At 36.0% G+C, this 22,225-nt stretch overlaps 1 protein-coding gene across 7 annotated transcripts in view; it reads left to right on the forward strand.

Moving 5' to 3' along the window:
- The window catches only part of CABCOCO1 (ciliary associated calcium binding coiled-coil 1), a 160,992-nt gene that overhangs the window by 71,891 nt on the left and 66,876 nt on the right, over positions 1-22,225 (forward strand). The window contains exon 6 of one of the 7 annotated variants that reach the window (XM_042241194.2): positions 11,843-21,676. The exons of 5 other annotated variants lie outside the window; for them this stretch is intronic. In XM_042241194.2, coding sequence (XP_042097128.1) covers positions 11,843-11,866 — 24 coding nt within the window. In that variant the 3' untranslated portion in view covers positions 11,867-21,676. Of the gene's footprint in view, positions 1-6,133; positions 21,677-22,225 lie in introns of those variants that run through there. One more of the 7 variants, XM_042241193.2, reaches the window with a different exon arrangement.

Consider the following 22,225-nt stretch of genomic DNA (forward strand, 5'->3'; position numbering starts at 1 on the left):
TAGAAAATCTGATAGAATTTACCAAAAAAGAAATCCTATAAGAAACAAACACAAGCAATTCTCAAAAGAGTACAGGATAAAAACTTAATATATAAAAAAGTCAGTTTCTTTCCTATGTATCAGAAAGAACAAGTGGAATTTGAAATTTAAATCACTTTATTCTTTGTATTAGCACTCAAAAAATGAAATACTTAGCCATAAATCGACAAAATATATACAAGATTTACATGAGGAAAACGTAAACCTCTGAAGAATGAAATGAAAAAAAAAAAACTTGATAAATGGAGCGATATTCCATGTGTGGGTAGAAAGACTCAATATTGTGAAGACATCAGTTCTTCCCAATTTATGTATAGATTCTATGCAATCATCATCTAAATCCCCCAAATTTATTTTCAGTTCAGTTCAGTCGCTCAGTCGTGTCTGACTGTTTGCGACCCTGTGAATCACAGCTAGCCAGGCCTCCCTGTCCATCACCAACTCCCGGAGTTCACACAAACTCACATCCATCCAGTTGGTGATGCCATCCAACCCTCTCATCCTCTGTCGTCCCCTACTCCTCCTGCCCCCAATCCTTCCCAGCATCAGGGTCTTTTCCAGTGAGTCAACTCTTCGCATGAGGTAGCCAAAGTATTGGAGTTTCAGCTTTAGCATCAGTCCTTCCAGTGAACACCCAGGACTGATCTCCTTTAGGATGGACTGGGTGGACCTCTTTGCAATCCAAGGGACTCTCAGAGGTCTTCTCCAACACCACAGTTCAAAAGCATCAATTATTCGGCACTCAGCCTTCTTCACAGTCCAACTCTCACATCCATACATGACCACTGGAAAAACCATAGCCTTGACTAGACGGACCTTTGTGTCAAAGTAATGTCTCTGCTTTTTAATATGCTGTCTAGGTTGGTCATAACTTTCCTTCCAAGGAGTAAGCGTCTTGTAATTTCATGCCTGCAGTCACCATCTGCAGTGATTTTGGAGCCCCAAAAATCAAGTCAGCCACTGTTTCCCCATCTCTTTCCCATGAAGTGATGGGACCGGATGCCATGATCTTCGTTTTCTGAACGTTGAGGTTTAAGCCAACTTTTTCACTCTCCTCTTTCACTTTCATCAAGAGGCTTTTGAGTTCCTCTTCACTTTCTGCCATAAGGGTGGTGTCATCCGCATATCTGAGGTTATTGATATTTCTCCCAGCAATCTTGATTCCAGCTTGTGCTTCCTCCAGCCCAGCGTTTCTCATGATGTACTCTGCATAGAAGTTAAATAAGCAGAGTGACAATATACAGCCTTGACGTACTCCTTTTCCTATTTGGAACCAGTCTGTTGTTCCATGTCCAGTTCTAACTGTTGCTTCCTGACCTGCATATAGTTTTCTCAAGAGGCAGGTCAGGTGGTCTGGTTTCCCATCTGTATCAGAATTTTCCACAGTTTATTGTGATCCACACAGTCAAAGGCTTTGGCATAGTCGATAAAGCAAAAATAGATGTTTTTCTGGAACTCTCTTGCTTTTTCTATGATCCAGCGGATGTTGGCAATTTGATCTCTGGTTCCTCTGCCTTTTCTAAAACCAACTTGAACATCAGGAAGTTCATGGTTCATGTACTGCTGAAGCCTGGCTTCGAGAATTTTGAGCATTAAGAGTTAGCACTATGTTTTTGGATCTGTCTCATCAGGCAAAGAAAACAAAAGCTAAAAAACACAAATGAGGCCTAGTTGAACTTAAAATCTTTTGCACATCAAAGGACATCACCAAAATTAAAACGCAACCTACTGAGTGGGAGAAGATGTTTGCATTTTTATGCAGGTTTTTTTTTTTTTCTTTCTGTTACTGACTTGTATGAAGTCTTTTTATTTTTTGGCGTACTAACCCTTTATGAGTCACATTTTTTCTAAAATATACAAACAACCCATACAACTCAATAACAAAAAAAAAGAAAAGAAAAGAGGAAAAAGGCCTAAATGAAAATGAACAGAAGACCTAAATAGGCATTTCTTCAAAGAAGACATACACATGGCCAATAGGCACATGAAAAAATATTCAAAATCACCAATTATTAGAAAAATGCAAATCAAAACTACAATGAGGTACCACCTCTCACTGGTCAGAATAACCATCCTGAAAAAGTCTACAAATAACAAATGGTGGAGAGGGTGTAGAATAAAAAAGGAACCCTCTTACACTTTTGGTGGGAATGTAAATTGGTGTATTCACTATGGAAAACAACGTGGAGATTCCTCAAAAAACTAAAAATAGAGTTGCCATCTGAGCTTACAGTCTCACTCTTGGACATATATCCAGACAAAACTATAATTTGAAAAGATAGATGCATCCCACCATTCATTTTATCACTATTCACAATAGCCAGGACATTGAAACAACATCAATGTCCAACAGATGAATGGATAAAGATGTGGTACAATGTTCTTAGATTGAAGACTCAATAGAGTAAAAATGATTATTACTACCCAAAGTAATTTATAGATTCAAAGATATCCCTATCAAACAACCAATGGTATTTTTCACAGAACTGGAACAAAAAATTTCACAGTTCATATGGAAACACAAAAGACCTCGAATAGCCAAAGCAGTCTTGAGAAAGAAAAACAGACCTGAAGGAATCAACTTTCCCAACTTCAGGCTATACTACAAAGCTACAGCAATCAAGACAGTATGATACCAGCAGAAAAACAGAAATATAGACCTATGGAACAAGATAGAAAGCCCAGAAATTAACCCACGCACCTATGAACACCTTATCTTCGACAAAGGAGCCAAGAAAATATAATGGAGAAAAGACAGCCTCTTCAATAAGTGTTTCAGGGAAAACTGGAGAGCTACATGTAAAAGAATCAAAGTAGAACACTTCCTAACACCACACACAAAAATAAACTCAAGATGGATTAAAGACTTAAATGTTAGGCCAAAAACTATAAAGCTCTTAAAGAGTGCATAAAGCAGTATACTCTTTGACATAATTAGCAACATCTTCTTTGACCCAACACGTAGAGTAATGGAAATAAAAACAAAAATAAACAAGTGGAATCTAGTTAAACTTAAAAACTTTTACACTGCAAAAGAAACAATAAACAGGATTAAAAGACAACCCTCAGGTTGGGAGAAAATAATGACAAATGAAACAACTGACAAAGGGTTAATCACCAGAATACATAAGCAGCTCATACAGCTCAATATTAGGAAAACAAATAGCCCAATCAAAAAATGGGCAGAAGACATAAACATACATTTCCCTAAAGAAGACATACAGATGGCAAAAACATATGAAGAGATGCTCAACATCACCAATTATTAGAGAAATGGAAATCAAAACTACAATGAGGTATCACCTCACACCAGTCAGAATGGCCATCATCAAAAAAAAAAGCTACCAACAGTAAATGCTGGGGAGAATGTGGAGAAAAGGGAAACCTCCTATACTGTTGGAGGTAATGTAAACTGGTACAGCCATTATGGAGAACAATATGGAGATTCCTTTTAAAAACTAGGAATAAATCTACCTTATGACCCAGCAACCCCCCTGCTGGGCATGTACCCTGAGAAAACCTCAATTCTAAATGACTTATGTACCCCAATGTTCAGTGCATCACTGTTTACAATAACCAGGACATGGAAGCAACCTAGATGTCCATTGACAGATGAATGGGTAAAGAAGATGTGGTACATATATACAATGGAATATTACTCAGTTATAAAGAAGAATTAATTTTGAGTCAGTTCTATCAAGATGAATGAACCTAGAGCCTGTTATATAGAGTGAAGTAAATGAGAAAGAAAAGTTATGACCAACCTAGATAGCATATTCAAAAGCAGAGGCATTACTTTGCCAACTAAGGTCCATCTAGTCAAAGCTATGGGTTTTCCAGTAGTCATGTGTGGATGTGAGAGCTGGACTGTGAAGAAGGCTGAGCGCCAAAGAATTGATGCTTTTTAACTGTGGTGTTGGAGAAGACTCTTGAGAGTCCCTTGGACTGCACGGAGATCCAGCCAGTCCATTCTGAAGGAGCTCAGCCCTAGGATTTCTTTGGAAGGAATGATGCTAAAGCTGAAGCTCCAATACTTTGGCCACATCATGCGAAGAGTTGACTTATTGGAAAAGACTCTGATGCTGGGAGGGATTGGGGGCAGAAGGGGAAGGGGACGACAAAGGATGAGATGGCTGGATGGCAACACGGACTCGATGGAAGTGAGTCGGAGTGAACTCCGGGAGTTGGTGATGGACAGGGAGGCCTGGCGTGCTGCGATTCATGGGGTCGCAAAGAGTTGGACACGACGGAGTGACTGAACTGAACTGAACTGAAATCAGAAAGAAAAAAACAAATATAGTGTATTAGTACGTATCTATACGGATCTAGAAAAATGGCACTGATGAACCTATTTGCAGGGAAGATGTGGAGATGCCAATATAGAGGATGGACTTGTGGACACAGTGGGGGAAGGAGAGAGTGAATGGAGAAAGTAGCATCAACATGTATACACTATCGAAGTGTAAGATAGATAGCTGGTGAGAAGTCACTGTGTAGCACAGGCAGCCTGGTCTGGCATTCTGTTATGGCTTGGAAGGAAGAATGGTTTAGCAAAGAGGGGATATATGTGTAATTATGGCTGATTTACAGTGTTGTATGACAGAAACCAACACAACATTGTAAATGCTAAAAAACAAAAAATAAAAGCTGTGGTACGTATGTACAGTGGAATACTACTCAGCCATAAAAAGGAAGAAATAATGCCATTTGCAGCAATATGGATGGACCTAGAGATTATTATTGGCACCCCACTCCAGTACTCTCACCTGGAAAATCCCATGGACGGAGGAGCTTGGTGGGCTGCAATCCATGGGGTCGCAAAGAGTCAGATACGACTGAGTGACTTCACTTTCACTTTTCACTTTAATGCATTGGAGAAGGCAATGGCAACCGACTCCAGTGTTCTTGCCTGGAGAATCCCAGGGACAAGGGAGCCTGGTGGGTGCCGTCTATGGGGTAGCACAGAGTCGGACACGACTGAAGCGACTTAGCAGCAGCAGCAGAGATTATTATACCAAGTCAGAAAGAAAAAGACAAATACCATATGATATCACTTATATGTGGAATCTAAAATATACAAATGAACCTATCAAAGAAGCAGAAACACACTCACAGACCTAGAGAAAAGACTTGTGGTTGCCAAAGGGAAGGTAAAGGTTGAAAGTGTGGAAATAGCAGATCCAAACTGCTGTATAGAGAACGGATAAACAACAAGATACTATTATATAGCACAGGGAACTATATTCAGTACCCTATGATAAATCATAATGCAAAAGAATGTAAAAAAAGAACATGTATATGTATAACTGAATCACTTTGCTGTACAGTAGAAATTATCAAAACATAAATCATCTATATTTGAGTAAGACTAATTTTTCATTACAACATTTTTAATGAAATGATTCTAGATAGAAAGTGAAAGAAATAGAAAAGAATGAAAACAAGTAAAATGTGACAGTAGATCTGAATAATACACCTGTGTTTTGTGTGGCTTAAAATATTACATAGAGAATTAAAATAAACTGATAAAAGTGAAAGTGAAGTCGCTCAGTTGTGTCCAACTCTTTGTGACCCCATGGACTATAGCTTGCCAGGCTCCTCTGTCCATGGGATTCTCCATGCAAGAATACTGGAGTGGGTTGCCATTTCCTTCTCCAGGGGATCTTCCTGACCCAGGATTTGAACCCAGATCTCCTGGGTTCACTGCCTAAGTCTCCTGCAGGCAGACTCTTTAGAGTCTGAGCCACCAGGGAACCCCAAATAAACTGATAATACTTTATATATTGAAAGGATGGTAAATTAGTTTGGAGAAGGAAATGGCAACCTACTCCAGTATTCTTGCCTGGAGAATCCCATGGACAGAGAAGCCTGGTGGGCTACTGTTCATGGGGTCACAAAGAGTCAGACATGACTGTGTGACTAAGCACCTTATAAACTGAAAAGAAGGTAAATGAGTTAATGTATTGTTTCTCACATTTTTTGAGAAGAGTCAAAGTATCGATTTATAAATATTTAATAATTTGAGGATGCATAATATTGAAAAATAGAGATATTACTTTGCCAACAAAGGTCTGTCTCATCAATGTTTTTCCAGTGGTCATGTATGGATGTGAGAGTTGGACTGTGAAGAAGGCTGAGTGCCGAAGAATTGATGCTTTTGGACTGTGGTATTGGAGAAGACTCTTGAGAGTCCCTTGGACTGCAAGGAGATCCAACCAGTCCATCCTAAAGGAGATCAGTCCTGGGTGTTCATTGGGAGGACTGATGCTAAAGCTGAAACTCCAATACTTTGGCCACCTCATGCGAAGAGTTGACTCATTGGAAAAGACCCTGATGCTGGGAGGGATTAGGGGCAGGAGGAGAAGGGGACGACAGAGGATGAGATGGCTGGATGGCATCACCAACTCAATGGACATGAGTTTGAGTGAACTCCGGGAGTTGGTGATGGACAGGGAGGCCTGGTGTGCTGTGATTCATGCGGTCGCAAAGAGTCAGACACAACTGAGCGACTCAACTGAACTGAACTGAACTGCATCTCTAGGATAAGCTTTGGATAAATAATGTTAAGCTAGTAGAAGAGAAAATGGAATAATAAAAATCCATTGGATTAAAAAGTGCTAAATTTAAAATCTCTCATATGAAAACACGAGAAAAGTATGGAGGAAAGTAGTTTTTAATTTTGAGATTAAATTTAGTTCTAGGATTAACTGCCTATTTTTTTTTAAGGTTTAAGGAAGATACTACAAAGAAAAATGTTTTTAAAAAGGCACTTGAAAATTTTTGCAAACAATGTTAAAGGTCAAAATTATTTTATGCATAAATAGTAAGCACAGAGGAAATAAGTAAAAGACAAACAAGAAACAGAAGCATTGCAAAGAATTTGAACAGGCTGTATATTTTACTGATAAGATACAAATATATTTAACCTCACTATTTATAAAGGAAGTGCAAATAAGAAAAACTATTTTCAACTATAATATTGGCTAATATCAAAAAGGTTGATTAATAGCCAGTATTAAGGAAGATGCAAGAAAACAAAGCTCTATGGCAGGGGATTGTTGAGAAGTTTTTAAATTTTTAAAGCCACTTCGGAGAGTAGATTGGAAAAATCAAATGTAAATATCCTATGTCCACCAAATTCTAATTTATAAGTATCTTTCATTTGGACATACTCATGTTATATAAAGATGTTTATTCATGAATATACATCAAAGTATGGTTTATAACAGCTAATAATTTCAGAAAGTGAAAAAGAAGGGAAATGACTAAATAAAATGAAGTATAATCACACTGTGGAAAACTAACCAGTCTTTTGAAGGAGTCCAGCAGATCCACATGTATGGTTATGTTAGGATCTCGAACATGCTTAAAGGAAGAAGAACGGTAGAACAATGTGAATAGTGTTTCCACTTATTTTTAAAGGCAGATAAACATGAAAATATATAGACATGTATATACATTTAAATGATGGTAAAGACTTGAAAGGCTAGAAGATTTATACTAAACTTTAACATGGCAGACCTTTGGGCAACTGAGTGAAAGTAGGAGTTTGATAGGGTTTGAAGAGGGACATTTTATTCTGTGTATTTCAGATTTATGGTAACCTTCTACAGTGTGAATGTCTTCATGTATTACTTGTACAATAATTAAATTGTTCCCTAGTTCATTCCCAAGAAGTAGTGAGGCGCATTTTGTAAATTAAATGCAGGCATATAAGCATGCTTCCGTATTAATATATTGACAGAGAATTATCATCTGGGTGTTTACAAAATGAAAAACTGAATAGAAAAAACATAGGTGAACTCTTGATCCATAAAATTTTTAGATACTTTACAAGTGTGTTACTGACATATTTTAAATTTAAGTATAAACTTGGTTTAACTGAAAAGTCATTTATAGATTAAAAATCTGGTGCTGTGCTATAACATCCCAAATTTTCCCTAAGAAATTAAAATTGATATCATGAATTATGTATACATAACACATTTTAAAAATATTTATTCAGTTTAATTTCACCAGAGTTTCAACACATCAAGTCTTGGATCATGTGTATTTTCAAAGGTTATATTATACATATATGTGTGTGTGTGTGTGTGTGTGTATTTAAACAGATGCACACACATATACATATTTGTATTTAAATATAAAAAAGATTAAGTCTGCTTTAATAGTTTCCCTAATTTACACATGTAATAGGTATAATTTTATCTCTTAACTATTTAAGCGAAAATGCTTAATGTTCAGACTGTAAGTTTATGGACATTTTCACACACTCTCCCTTTGCACAACTCCAGAGGGCACCGTTCACATCACGATCTATGTGATTAGTGGAGTTGTGCATTACGCAGCCTGCACAGCTGAAAGTGGAGGCCCTGTTTTCACAAGTGGTACTGTGGCAGAATCTGATTATTATAAATATGACATACTTACAAAGATATTTAAAGAGAATGATAAATATGCCTAAGTGGTTACCTTGCCTAGAGTCATATTTTGGCAGCCTTTCAAAACCTAAAATAATACCACTTATAGTCAGCAAATATAGAAAATTCAGACCTCTCTAAAGTCAGTGATGTCAATTGTATATAATTTTATGTTCTGAACACTTATTCCTAAATCAAAAACAAAATAAATAAAACACTTTTTTCTTCCTTATTTCAAAACCCACACAGATTATGGGTGTTAATGACACTGTACTTAAAATGTTAGCTTTTGGCGGAGAAAAATAACCAGATAGAAATATGAATTTATTTTCTTTTTTTAAACTATAAAGTTATGGTGTCCTTAATAAACAAAATATGACACTTATGTAAACGCTCAGCCTTTTAAGGAAAAACAAAAAGCAGAAACAGCATTGCATGTCTGATCGTATTTTGGAACAGAGTGTGGCAACTGAAGCGTAGCTATAAAGATATCTTTTTTCTCTTTAGTTTACCCTTGAGATGTACCTATCAAAATAATCTAAACTTATCCAGATGATGTTTTTAATCTTGAAAAAGGCTTTTTTTTCCCCCTTGTTGGATGATCCTATTAGCAAACTGCTGGACGGGAAAATCATACAGGACATAATTTGTAGTTTGACCTACTCTCATTGGGTATTGCTAAAGAAAATCAATCAGAAATTGTTGTGTTAAAATAACTCTATCTGCTCTACCTGGCATGTGTGACTGACTTTAGAATCTATCATTTAAAGAAAATGGTTGATGCTTGAGAATACAATTTATCAAACTTCTTGTTCTTTTTCCACAAAGCACAGGAAAATAATCATCCTGCCCTAAATATCAGTCTTTTGAGAGAAATGTAGGGGATCTGTCTCCAGTATAAAATAATTGATAAATGGCAGGAGCATAATTTAAAGATGGTTTCCGTCACCAATCATATGGCACCTAAACTCTTGAACCTGTTACTCAAGTCTTTCCATCTGTTGGCCCACTAACATTAATCTCAGTTCCTCTGTAACCAGTTCTCTGATGAACTAGGTTGGTCTTTTCATAATTACAGGGTTCCTACTTACTTTTGCCTTGACATAAGCTTTTCCTGCTGCTTGAAATGCTCTTCAACCTTTTCTATGCCAATTCAAATCTAATTATTCCCCCATAGCTGTTTGAGGGATGCTTCTTTTAAACACCGAAGAAAAAGGAAGGGGTGAGGGGAGACTGACTTTCTCTGGCATTTTTACTTTTGATTTCCTTAGAATTAAATATTTTCTAAGTATAGAGTTGTATCACTTGAAACTATGTAGCTCTGGGGGATTAGGATAACTGATATTTTTTTCTTATTTTCTTCAGTAGAGAACCTATATATATTCACATACTTCCCTGGTGGCTCGGAGGGTAGAGAATCCTTCCCGGCAGTGTGGGAGATCTGGGTTCCATCCCTGGGTTGGAAAGATTCCCTGGAGGAGGGCATGTCAACCCATTCCAGTATTCTTGCCTGGAGAATCCACATGGATGTCCATGGGGTGGCAAAGAGTCAGACACAACTGGACGACTAAGCACAGCACAGCATTCAGTAGTTGTTCACTAAATCAATTAATGTAAAGGAAGGAAAAGTTTATTTCATTGACTAATTCCAAAATATTTTATTTGGAGAATATTATTTTTGTGCACAGACTGAAAAATCTAAATCAACCTATTAAGATATCAATCGTTAAACCCATTACCAGGAAATTAAAAGTCAGTATTAGAAGAAAATATGCTTATATGAGTTGTTTTAATCATGGAGAACCTCTTTGTATGGACCACCCTGGGAATGTTTAATTTATAATGGGAATTCCCATTATACGTTGAGACTCTTAAGACATCAGAGACCAATAATATTTTAGATGACATCAAAATTTTAAAATTCTGTTTGGGGAGGGGAACACCATAGACAAAAATCAAACACTCTAAAAATAAAACAGTATGGGTAGAACAAAGGCATAATAGTATTAATGTGGAATGTAATGATTTCTTACAAATCAATGAACAAAAGGTAACAATACTAGTGGAAAAAATAGTAAAGCATATTTAGAAGAGAAGATATATAAATATCCAATAAACTTATGCAGTTTCACCCTTTGTAGAACTCAAAGAAATGCAAATTAAAATTATCAGATTCTCAAAAATTAAAGTGATAGCACCTTATCTTAAGAGTATCTTAAACTGGCACTCACATACACTGATGGTAGGAGTGTAAACTGGTAAACTTTCCAGAGAGAACTTTGGCAAGATTTATCAAATTTTAAAATGTGTTCACCTATTGAGCTAACAGTTATTCTTCTTTGAGTTTATTCCAAAATGATAATCAGACACTAGACAGATCTATCAGTGCATGTATTTGTTTATGATAGGAAAAAAAAAAACCCTCAAACTGTGAAACACCTGAACATCTATTAGAAGAAAATGTTCAAATCTGTGATGTCTCTATTATTTGTCATCATTAAAAGTACTCATGTAGTGTTGTACTTATGATGAAAAATTATTCACATTATGTTAAGGAAGTAAAAAAAAACAGACTACCAAATGTATCTATTGTGATTGTGATTTATAATTTTATATCCTTATTTATGTAGCTATATAAAGAACAGGTCCTGAAGGACATATTTCAAATTGTTAGCAGTAGTTATTTGATGTTGATAGTATACCAGATAATTTTTACTTGCTCTTTACACTTGTCTATATGTCCTGAATTTATTTTTTATAATCAGCATGTACTTCAACACACAGCTGTTTTCTGAGTAAAGACTTAAATTAGCAAAGATTTATTCGATTTCCGTTTATTTTCCTTATCCAGCAGTATTTCTTTTTTCTTGCTTACTTAACTTTAAAAGATTGCATAACATTATGAAAATGTCTTTTATTTTGAAGAGATGCATTTCATGTTTATGTGATTAGGCAGTGTTCTTTTTCCCTAAAGCAAAAGGGTCTATTGCCAATGAAGATTTAATTGTTACTTCGATAGCATCTTATTATTCATGAGTTCTATAAATCACCAAAATGTCCAGGATGATCACAATAAGACCTAGAAAACAAGGACACCAGCTATGGGATGTACTGTGTAGTTTCAGATACTTATCTGGCCAATAGATGGCAAGAAGAGAGGGAATGAATAGAGTCTTAAGAAAAATCAACATATCTCAATTCTGTGATTACAGCAGAATCCATTAATAATCTAGCTTCTGGTTTAAAGAAAAGTCATCTTTTCATTATTCACTAAGATGTCCAGACATGTCTAAAATAGACCATACAGGGTTCAGTAATGTACATTTGAAAAGGGATATATTCAAATCAAAATGTGTTAGAAGAAAATAACCTGGATTTTTCAGAGGTCTCTGAAGAAGAAAAACTGAAGAAAGATATAACAGCTGTCTTCAAATCTGAAGGTCTGACAGGATTAAAAAGAAAAAAAAAAGCATATGGCAGACGAAAGACTATTGGCTGGCTCTTCTGGGGAGGATCTTGTCTAGGAGTATGCAGTTACTTTCTCAATAATGAATGACATACCCAGTAATGGAAGCTCCTGCAAGCAAAAGACACGTAATGAATTTTATTGAATGAATTGAGAAGTAGTAAATTATATTTTCATTGAATATATTTTAAATTTAACTGTACGATTTTTGAAACAGATTTTGTAAAGTTGTTTAAAGTATAAAATGTAAAATTGAGCCAGGACATCTATAGGGATGTGACCATCTATCCTGGATTTTTATAGAATTTTATAGGACAGTTCCAATTCAAACTATTTTATCCTATTCTTCCCTTAAATATACTTCTAAATATTCTCATTGGTAGTGAAGTCCCAAATTTATGATAAGCCTGTCTTGTTCTAGGTAGCATAACTAATAGAATGACAAAACAGATTCTGTTCTACAGACTGAAAATCATGTTGGATTGCTACAGTTGGTGTGGATAGAAACTATGGTTGTTTATAACTAGGAAGTCATTTACTATAAATATAGAGCTAGCTGTATCTTGGTGAATGCAGGCTTAACTGTTAATAAATTTATGCAATCAAATGGAAGTCAACCAGTACTGTAGGATGATATATTTTTATTGATTACTTTCTTGAAAAGATGATTCTGGTCACAGTTCTATAATATTGGGCCACATACCAACCTTTCCTCAGTGTTCAAGTTTGATTATGAGGCCAGCCTTAAAGGCTTGGTGAGTGTTTGACAGATGGCTGAGAATATGCAAGTGAGTATGCATTGTGCAGAAAAGCATGCAAGTGAAGAGTCAATCAAGAGAGAATAAACATGCTTAGAAAGAGGCCACCTTATTGGTATTCTGACTACAGAAGGGAGCAACTTTCTATGCAAATTATGCAGCTGCATCAGCACCATTGACTATAGGAGTGAAGAGGGAAAAAACCAAAGTTTTCTGTGGCAAACTAGCTCTGTGTTTGATCAAGGAAATAATATAAGGATAGATGAAGTAGAGTGAGTTTTTTTGTTTTTTTGTGTGTGTTTTTTTAGTTGCTTATTTCTTCTCTTGGCTTGAAGTACTAATGACCATAGCAAATGTGGCAGGTTTAAGTGATGAGTATGGAGTTTCATACCTCCCAGAGCTTGGCTTTTAGACTAATCAGAATTTAGATGGGGAAGCAACTTTACTCCAGGATTTGCGTGCTCAGTATACACAGAATCATATAAATGTGCCAGTGCTTGTGGGGAAATACACACACACACATACACACACACACACACACACACACACACTTTAAGAAGAGGAAGAACTGACAGAGAAGTCTCCATTATTCAGAAAATGTTTTTCTATCCTAATTCAACACACAGTAACTTAAAGAATTACAGGCTTTCAGCTAAAGAGATCAAGTATTCTAAATGGGAAAGAAATGATGCATGCTGCTAACAAATGAATACAGATAATTTTGCTCTACTTAAACAATGAAAATCTTTACTTAATTTATTTAAGAAACTACTTTTTTTAATAACTCAAACTAGCAATCTAGAGAGACATGTTATAAGTATGTGAAGCTAAGCCTTTTTTATAAGCAAGGCTTATTACTGATAACTGTACAAGTTCACTGGGAGATATTGGCTCAATGCTCTCTTTGGCTCAGGAATAGGACTAGATGTGCATTTCAGCTCCACATGGGCAAAGCTGCCTTGCAGTTTAAGCTCATCTCCTAAGGAACAAATTATAGGTTCCAGATCACTGTCTTCTAAATGCATTTCCAGTTGTAGATGTTACCTATAATCTTCAGGTTGCTCTCTATTGTCTCCTTTAATAATCAAGATATTTATTAAGCAAGTGCAGAGTGCCTACCACACTAAGTACTCTGGGAACTTACTGTCCATATGTTTATAAAATATTACTTTTAGTATCAGTATGTGCCAGCAAAATAAGCACAGTTGTTCATAATGCTAAAGAATCTAGTGAGAGAAATGGACATTAATAAACTCACTAGAATATAGGGCTTCCCAGATAGCTCGGTAGTAAAGAATCCACTGCCAATGCAGGAGACACAGGTTCGATCCCTGGGTTGAGACGCCCTGGAAGAGGAAATGACCACCCACTACAGTATTCTTGCCTGGAGAATCCCATAGACAGAGAACCTTGGCAGGCTATAGTCCATCCGGTCGCAGAGTCAGACATAACAGCACGCATGCGCACACAGGCCAAGTACTGTAAAGGAAAACTACAGAGTATTGTAAAGAAGGAGATTAGAGAGTGCTTTCTAATCTGAGGATTAGTGGGTCAGAGAAGGCTTCTCTGAGCCTAGTTATCTTTTTGGGGTGGATACATGGAATAATAGATGTTAACTGAGCAAACGTTTAGGGAGAAGGGAAGTTAAGCTAGTTGAACATTTAGTATACACTAGGAACTGTCTACAAACTTTAAGTCAACAATTTTCACAACAACCAAAGGAGGGAGACAACTTTTTAACCATGAAACCTGAGGACTAAGGTCCACATGCTTAAAGACTGTCCCAAACTTCCTCTGCAGAGGCTTTGATTTAATGCCTAGGATCACCAAAGAAAGCCTTGAATGAGACAGTTTAGGCCACTTTTAAGTTAAGCAGGATGTCATAATATTGGTTACCTACAGATGTTCAAGCAATTAAACAGAAACAAAGTAGGACATAGTTTAACTATAGTACCTTCCAAACACGCACTGAAAAAAGATAATAGAAATAATATTATAACAAAGTTATTTTAAATTAGTTATCACTTTTACAGTTCTTTTACATTCTTTATGCTTTATACCCAGAGGCACCATGATGTTCATTTTCATTTCATAAATATCGTTAACCAAATATGTGCCTTTGGCTTATGTAGTTTATAAAAATGGACATTAAGTACAGTACTGTATATTAAGTTACAGTCAAAATGGAGAAAAGAAAAGTGAAAGTACTCCATTATTTTTGTTAAATATTGAATGTTTTGAAGTAATGTGATGATTAAATGTAAATGAGCATAACTCTGATATAAATGTAAATTTTTCAAAACTTGAGATGTTACTTAAGATAAACTCTGGCTGAAGTTCTGAATATTTAATTATACCATTTTCATAAAATGAATGTAGTCACCTATTCAACATAATCAGTTATCTAGATAAAAACAATTATAATTAAACATAGCTATTTCCTAAATATATTTTAAATACCATAAACAATCCTACATTAAATATTTGGCCTATTGCGTGATGTTTTCTGTTGGCTTCTCCAGATCCACTTTCTACCCTTTTCTACCCTTCTCTGTGTCTCAGAAAACCAATGTTTTTGGAAATCATCAATAGCTTCTTACCTTCTGACTTCTAGGTAGGCCACTGTGTGGACATGGGTGGTTGAAGAGAGAGGCTGTGTGTTTCTACTCTCAGCTCCCCTCCCTGTAGGGTCACTGCATATTGAGTGTGGCCTTTACAGAAGGCTAGACTTCCTGCCTTATCTACATAACTCTTCTCTCTGTATTCTGGAAACTGCTCCCTTTCCTCCCAGCTTGACGCTGGGATGAGAACAGGGTGCCAAACCATCCTTGTTGCTTCCCCCTAAAGCAGCCTGCTTTTTGGTAAATAACCACCTTTTTAAGCCCTCCTCAGTTACCAAGCTTCAGTGTGCCTTTTTGTCACAGAACCTGGACTGTATAGTAATCGATAACAGGAGTGGCCTCAGGAAAAAGACCCTCAAAATGGGATTCTGAACTGAGCTGTCCACATATGTGTGTGATAACTTATTGTCCAGATAACCGATTGGCAGGGGTTGGGGGAAATAGGGATGCAACAATGAAGAAAATGGTTGAGTTGACTTTAAAGGTATCAGACAAAAGAGGATGAAACAAAAAATGAGACAGTAGAGGCTGAGCAGGCTGAATATATTGATGGGAGTATGTTCACTCCATATTCAGGACTTGAAAGTGTGACTTGAGTACTGATCTCATTTTATATCCCCAGTGCTCGTATAGACAAAAACACATGAGACACCAGCTTTGTAAGCGAGTGAATGAATGAGTGTGTTCTTTTGATAATGAAACAGAAGTGGTCAGTTTATTATTTACCTTCCTTTCCATTTCTCTACCCGTGTTAAAATTTAGTCTCCATCTGCTGCCTTTAGAACCATGGACGAATTACATAACTCTATGGAGCTGTGGGTCCCTCATCTTTAAAACTGAGAGAACACCTCTTATTCTTGTCGGAGTACTATAAGAAACAAAGGAGAAAATGCTTAAATATTGGGAAAATAAGGAGTAGGGAGTACTACATAAATTTTATTTCGCTTTCTGTTTCCCTTTTTATATCTCAAGTACATGGCACATTATAAGCACTGAAACAATGTTTTCTATGGTGGATCACACATAAAGTTCTAATTTTAAAAGCTTATTTATACTCCATTTATTCCCTTAAAAAAGAATTCCTGAATATCAGATTACTGCCCATGGGATTGGGAAATATTTTTAAGCCTTTTATGGTTAAAATGCTCTAAGAATTTGGAAGAGAGAGGCCCCACTTTTGAAACTTACTTTAATAAATCCAAAGTAGATAGATGTGGAAAATATTTAACATTCAGCAGTTAATTTTGAATAGAAGAAATATTTAATTTTATCCCTTTTTTCTACAGATCATAAGGGGAGACAGTTTAAATTGGTTATTCAAAAGAGATTTCCCAAATCATTTCTAATGGAATACATCATCTCAAGTATTGCCCAAAGATTATTCTTAACAAATACACATATTGTTTGACTTTACTTAGAATAAACAAAAAGTTTAAAATTAGATTATTGCTTAGACATAGAGCCATTAAGTTAAAATAAGCCCAGACATTTGGAATTAAGTCAGTTTAAGATAGTCACCTTTAATTAAAACATGGCTAAAATACGTGGATTGCTTTATTAGCTTTATGGTATAACCACAAAAGCTCACTTAAATTTTCACAGCAAATGCATAGTGCCTTTACACAAATCACAAATACATTAAATCAATGCCTTTGCACAAATTAATTTTACATACTAGAAGGGACTCCAACAGCCAATAAACCACTAAAAACAAAAGACAGAAAGAGGAAAGATTTGTTTTAAAGTCATTTAAATCACTGTTGGCCTGACTTCCTTTCTTCTCTTCAGAAAGAGAAGAATATATACATATATATATGTATATATATAAAACTAACGAAACTCAGTGCTGTATCTCTCATTTTTTTCAAGGCTCCAAAAAAATATAGCTAATTTAAACTGATTTAGAAAAAGAAGCTTTACTTAGAGCTTTATTTGCGTTGAGTGGCTTTTCAAAAAACACATTTTTCAGATTAAAGGAAATGTTTGTGGTAACATAAGCTCCACTTGCCATTTCAAAATTATAAAATGAGTTAAAGGGTGAGGGACGTAAATTAAAACAAGAGTGACTTCATAGAATAAGCATTTTATATAATTTGTACATTTCAATTTTTGTTACCTCAAAATGAAGACAATGATTTAAGAATGTAATGCTTTTATTCACCAGAAACAAGAAGAAACTTAATTACTATTTTAAATAAAGTTTCCAGTGAGTTTTTTGTGTATATAGATAATGGAAACCTCCCCTTCCCCCTCTCTCTTTCCTCTCCTTAACCCTTCCTGTCCTTCCCTGTTTTTCTAGTCCCCCGGTCCTGAACGCAGGAATCTGGTCGAAGGGCCCTCAGCCTGAGCTGAGGATTGGAGACTGATCACCTCCTCTTGGCAGAGAACTCGAATTCTGGTTCTGGTCTGATCTGATTTCTGGTAGGGCCGAGTTCCAGTCCTCCCTTTTTGAGGCCCAGGGAAAAGTCCCATAATGTCTGGGTATCTGTAGGTGGTAGGAGACGACTGTAAGGCCACCCCTTTCGCCCCTCCCTCCCGCCTCCTCCCTCTTCTTCTTTCAACCTGGCTTCCTTTCCTCCCTTGAAATCTTTGATGTTAGTACTTGGAGTCTTGTATTCAAGGGCTTCCCTGGTGGTGCAAAGATTAAAGCGTTTGCCTGCAGTGTGGGAGACCTGGGTTCGATCCCTGGGTTGGGAAGATCCCCTGGAGAAGGAAATGGCAACCCACTCCAGTATTCTTGCCTGGAGAATCCCATGGACGGAGGAGCTTGGTGGGCTACAGTTCATGGGTCGCAAAGAGTCGGACACGACTGAGCAACTTCACTTTCACTTTCACTTTGTTCTTTGCCACAGATTCCCAGTTCCTAATATAGCACTGTGACTGGAGGCTTGAGATGCTGATTTTGTATGTGTGTGCAGAGACATAAATAGAGAAAGAGATAATGATAGATACTTTATTATAATAGTTTCTTTAAGGAGCTCTTACACTTAACTAGAGAAACCCTATTGAACACAATTTGGATCCTGAAAGCAGTTGTGATACTTTTGAAATCCCCTGGATATAAAGTAAACTCAAAAATATTCTCTTTTCAAAACAGTGGAAATTTGTACTTTGAGGATGTTAAACAATAAAGCATAAATTTGACAATTATGTATCTTTCTAGTGTAAAAAATACTTCATCAAAAAATAATCATTCTATCACATCTGTTTCTAGCTCTGATGGAGTATCTTATAACAGAAGATGCTCTAATCAGGAACAAATAAAAAAGTGGATAAATTTTAAAAACTCATTTGAAGGCTTTGGAGATCTTCCAAGGCAGTCAATACTTAAAGAGGCCATGATCCTAGAGAGATGTGAGCCCAGTATTTTTGAAGTAAGCCTAAGCATATGTGCTACCTCTCTCCTGGAGTATTTGTTTTAGGAAGTACAAGTCAAGAAATTGAGAAGCAGGCAAAGGACAGTCCCTAAGAAGCAGACAAGCCAATAGAATTTTTGGCAAATTCATAAGACTTTTGTTGTTATTCTGTCACTAAGTTGTGTACAACTCTTTGCAAACCCATGGTCTAAAGCACTCCAGGCTTCCCTGCCCTTCACTATCTCCTGGAGCTTGCTCAAACTCATGTCCATTGAGTTAGTGATGCCATCCAACCATCTCATCCTCTGTCACCTCTGTCTCCTCTTGCCCTGAATCTTTTCCAGAGTCAGGGTCTTTTCTATTGAGTTGGCTGTTTGTATCAGGTGGCCAAAATATTGGAGTTTCAGCCTCATCAGCACTCTTTCCAATGAATATTCAGGATTGATTTCCTTTAGGACTGACTGGTTTGATCTCCTTACAGTCCAAGGGACTCTCAAGACTTTTCTCCAGCACCACAATTCGAAAGCATCAATTCTTTGGTATTCAGCCTTCTTTATGGTCCAACTCTCACATTTGTACATGACTGCTGGAACAACCATAGCTTTGACTATATGAAGAAAACAAAAATTAGAGTATGGGCATGCCACTGGTGCTAGGATGAGGAGATGGAAATTGAAGAAAGAAGATAGGTGTATAGAAGTGAGCCTAACATTCTGTGACAGTCATCTACTCCAGGTATATGCAGTTTTTCACAGACAGTGCTAAGGAAACAATTCAAATGCTGTGCAAAGAGCATCCATAGAGCATAGCAGAACTTTTAGAGTCTTACACTGCTGAGAGCATAACAATTTAAAGTACAGAAATCCAGAGAGGTAAGGGTCCTAGTCTTTGGGATTCTGGAGTGGAATGTAAATGAATGGTACACTTAGCCTTATAGACTAATAGTGAGAATGAATTAAAGGTGCACTTAGCTTTTACAGTGTTTGAAAACCAGCCCCATGATTTTCTAGACCATGATTGGATTGAGGCATTTTGCTCCTACTCCTTGCTTGTCTGGAGGAAGTTAAAATAAGTCAGTGAGCTGTGGGATGTTTTCAAGTAGCCAAATACACATGTAATTGGATTTCTTGAAAGAAAAAAGGAGGAGATGGGAACGTATTTGAAGAGATAGTAGCAAATTTTTATCCAGATTTCCTGAAAACTATAAAGTTATAGATCCAAGAAACTCAGCAAAACTCACCCAAACGTAAGACCATAAAGAAAACTAATCTGTAATACAGTATAATCAAATTGCTAGACTAGTGATAAAGAGAAATCTTAAAAGCATCTATAGAATTAAAAGCATTATCTTTGTTTCTCACAGAGGAACAAAGGTAGAATGAAAATAGAGTTCTCCCTAGAAACATTGCAAACCAGAAGAGATGGAGCACCAAAAGAAAAACGATCAACCTAGAGTTCTACATCCAGTGACAATATTGTTCTAAACTGCTGGTGAAATAAATACTTGTCCAGATACACAAAAGCTTAAAAATCCATTGTGAGCAGACCCCCAATACAGGAAATGTTAAGGAGATGTTCAGGCAGAGGAAAATGATATAAAGTGGAAATCTGGAACTATGCAAAGGAATGAAAACACTAGAAGGGTAAAGGTATGAGTCAATATAAAATAATTTTTTAACATTCTACTATTTAGAGAAAGAATGTATTTTTGGCTTATAGCATTTTAAAAAATTAGAATGTATGATAATAATGGGCTTCCCAGGTGGCGCTAGTGGTTAAGAACCTGCATGCCAGTTCAGGAGACATAAGAGAACATGGGTTTGATCCTTGAGTCAGGAAGATCCCCTGGAGGAGGACATGGCAACCCACTCCAGTATTCTTGCCTGGAGAATCACATGATCAGAGGAGCTTTGTGGGCTATAGTCCATAGGATCACACAGAGTTGGACACAATTTGACACACACATACATATGATAATAATAGCACAGAGACTAAAAAGGGAGATTTGGAAGTATATTGCTAAAAACTTCTGTACATGAAATGGTACAGTATCACTCAGGGTAGACTGGATTAAGGATGTATACTGTTAACACTAAATCAACTGCCAAAAACACTCTAAAAAGTCCTTAGCTAAGAAATGAAATCAAAATAGTGAATCCAAAAGAAGACAGAAAAAAATGAACAAAGGATTTATGGGATAAATAGCAAGATGGTAGCCCTAAACTCAGCTATATCAGTTATCACATTAAATGGAAATGTAAACCTAATCATGTGAATTATGATACTGAATATAAGAACCCAAAGAAAAGGCAAAGATCATAAAGTTGCCAACTATATGATGCCTACAAGAAACACATCTTGAATATAAAGATAGATATAGGTTAAAAGCAAAAAGATGGAAAAAATATACACCATGCTAATAAAAATGAAAAAGCAAGGAGGAATGGCTTTGTCAATATCAGATAAAATAGAGATCAGAGCAATGAATTGACCAGTAAGAAAGAAGGTCATTTCAAAATGATACAGGAGTCAATTAAAGAGAAAAAAAATATCCTAAATATTCATGTGACTAGTTACAGAAATTCTAAATATATAAAACAAAAACCAACAGATCTATAAGGATGAACAGAGAAATCCACAGTTACAGTGGAAGATTTCAATACCTCTCCCTTAATAATTGATAGAACAAGAAGACTAAGTTAGTAAAATACAGAAGACTTGAACAATATTATCAAATAGCTTGACATAATTGAACAACAGAAAGCTTTTCTTTTAAGTATGCAAAGGATATTTACAAAGTAGTCCATTTCTGGACTATAAAGAAGTCTAATTAGTTTCAAAGAATTCAAATTATACAAAATGTCTTCTGATTATAATTGAATTAATTAGAAATCAGTAAGAGAAATCCCCAAATAGGTATAAACTCAATAACACAGTTCTCAACCCATAAAAATCAAAAAGGAATTTTAAAAGTATTTTGACTGGAATGAAAATAAAAACACACACACAAAAAAAATCAAAATTTGTAGGATAAAGCTAAAGCAGTGTTTACAGAGAGATTTACAACATTAAACAAAACGTCCCATATCTCTGACCTCAGATTCCACCTTAAGAAACTAGTAAAAAGTATAAAATTAAGCATAAATTAAACAGAAACAAAAAACACTAATCAGGAACAGAAACCAATAAAACCAAACAAAAAAGGTTGAGCTATTATTTAGAAGGTCAATAAAAGTTGATAAATGACTATCAAAACTAAGCAGTGAAAAAAGAAGACAAAATTACTAATATCAGTAGTAAATGAGGTTACATCACTGAAATTTCTACAAATATTGAAAGCATAATAAGGGAATGGTATTGTCAAGATCTGTGAAAGGACCGAGATTTTACATACTCTACAAGTTAGCTGTCACAGTTTAATGTGCTTGAAGAAGACATCCAGACTGCTGGGCCAGAGACCAAATTAGAGAAATAAAAATTTTAAATACCAAATTACATTCAAAGGGAGGATAAGCAAGAAAATAAAAATCTAAGAGCAGAAATTAATGGAATAGAAAATACACAA

This window comes from Ovis aries, chromosome 25, assembly GCF_016772045.2.
Source record: "Ovis aries strain OAR_USU_Benz2616 breed Rambouillet chromosome 25, ARS-UI_Ramb_v3.0, whole genome shotgun sequence".
Taxonomy (NCBI): Eukaryota; Metazoa; Chordata; class Mammalia; order Artiodactyla; family Bovidae; genus Ovis; species Ovis aries.